Here is a 1391-nt window from a genome sequence, read left to right as displayed (position 1 = left end):
GGAAAACCTATTTATCACGGCAGCCTACGCAACCTACGGGAACCAAAAAGAATTTAACGACGAATTCAACAATCTCTTCGAAATTTTACAGCTCGATAAACAGGAAAACTACTATATAATAGCGGGCGACCTTAACGCAAAACACACAAGCTGGAAAAACGATATAAACAATACGAGAGGAAACTTCATTAGAAACTGGTTAGACAATAAAAGCATACTCTACAAAACAAACCTTTACAGCTCCGAACTACCCTCCTACCCAAAAGCAGGCTCATACCTGGACATATGCCTAGCAGATGCGCGACTAAAATTCCAAGACCTGCGACCAAATAACACCCTCAAAACCCTAGACTATGACAGCGACAATAACGCCATAAAATTTCAAATAAGCAAGAATACATCCGACCATTTAACACTTGAGACGCAGACCGAAACCCCCAGGTTTAATTACAAAAAGACAGATTGGAAAAAATTCCAAAAAATTCTGGAACAAAATTGCGACCTGAAAATCTACAACAACGCCAACCTAACAAACAGACAAATCGACTCATTCATAGACGAAATAGAAAAACATATACAAATCGCTCTTCAAAGATCCGTACCAAACCTAAAACAAAAAAATTCTTGCGAGCCCTATATCAACAACAAAATAAAAAAACTACAACGAGACAAAAGTTACATACTCTCCAAATTGAACAATACAAAATATAACTATTCTTACGACAAACGAGAAGACTTAGAATTCCCAAAGTACCTACTATACAAAATAAAATTACAACTAAAACAAGAATTCGCAATCTCTATAAATCAATACTGGACAAACAAAATAGGAAATATCTCGAAAAAAGACTCTGCCAGCATGTTCCCGCAGATAAATCAAATCTTCAGACCAAAAGAACAAAACCCCATACCACCTCTCAAACTACCCCCAGAAAAAGCCTCCCTCATCCAAGAAGCAGGTATAGCGATACACAACACCAACAAAGACTCCGAGGATAATTTCGTAATATCTAAAACAACGGAAAAATTAGACATTATCGGCACCCACTTCTCCAAAACCCACACACAAAACGACCACATGGGTCGAGAACAACTAAACAGAATTATCATCGCCGAAACAAACAAGCTCAAAAACATAATAGAACAAGACAGAGCACTAAATAAAACAGTCTGTACATTCTCAAACGAAAATACCGCGGACAACCCCAAACACCCAGAAACAGAAATAAACTATTTCACAACTTACAACCAACTAAAAATTATCTTCTCGAAATTAAACAATAAAAAATCCTCCGGCTTCGACGGCATCCCAAACATATTGCTCAAACGATTACCCGATAAAATAAAATGGTACTACACAGTACTATTTAACAATGCACTAAACAACACGT

The 1391-nt window shown here is 37.1% G+C and overlaps 1 protein-coding gene across 1 annotated transcript in view; it reads left to right on the top strand.

The window, feature by feature from the left end:
- The window catches only part of LOC122570265, a 6324-nt gene that overhangs the window by 584 nt on the left and 4349 nt on the right, over window positions 1–1391 (top strand). The window contains exon 2 of the mRNA XM_043732362.1: window positions 92–1350. Within this exon, the coding sequence (XP_043588297.1) occupies window positions 92–1350 (1259 nt within the window). The remainder of the gene's footprint in view (window positions 1–91; window positions 1351–1391) is intronic.

The sequence above is a fragment of the Bombus pyrosoma genome, linkage group LG8 (genome assembly GCF_014825855.1).
Source record: "Bombus pyrosoma isolate SC7728 linkage group LG8, ASM1482585v1, whole genome shotgun sequence".
NCBI lineage: Eukaryota > Metazoa > Arthropoda > Insecta > Hymenoptera > Apidae > Bombus > Bombus pyrosoma.
This window is presented reverse-complemented; position numbering and strand designations above follow the sequence as displayed.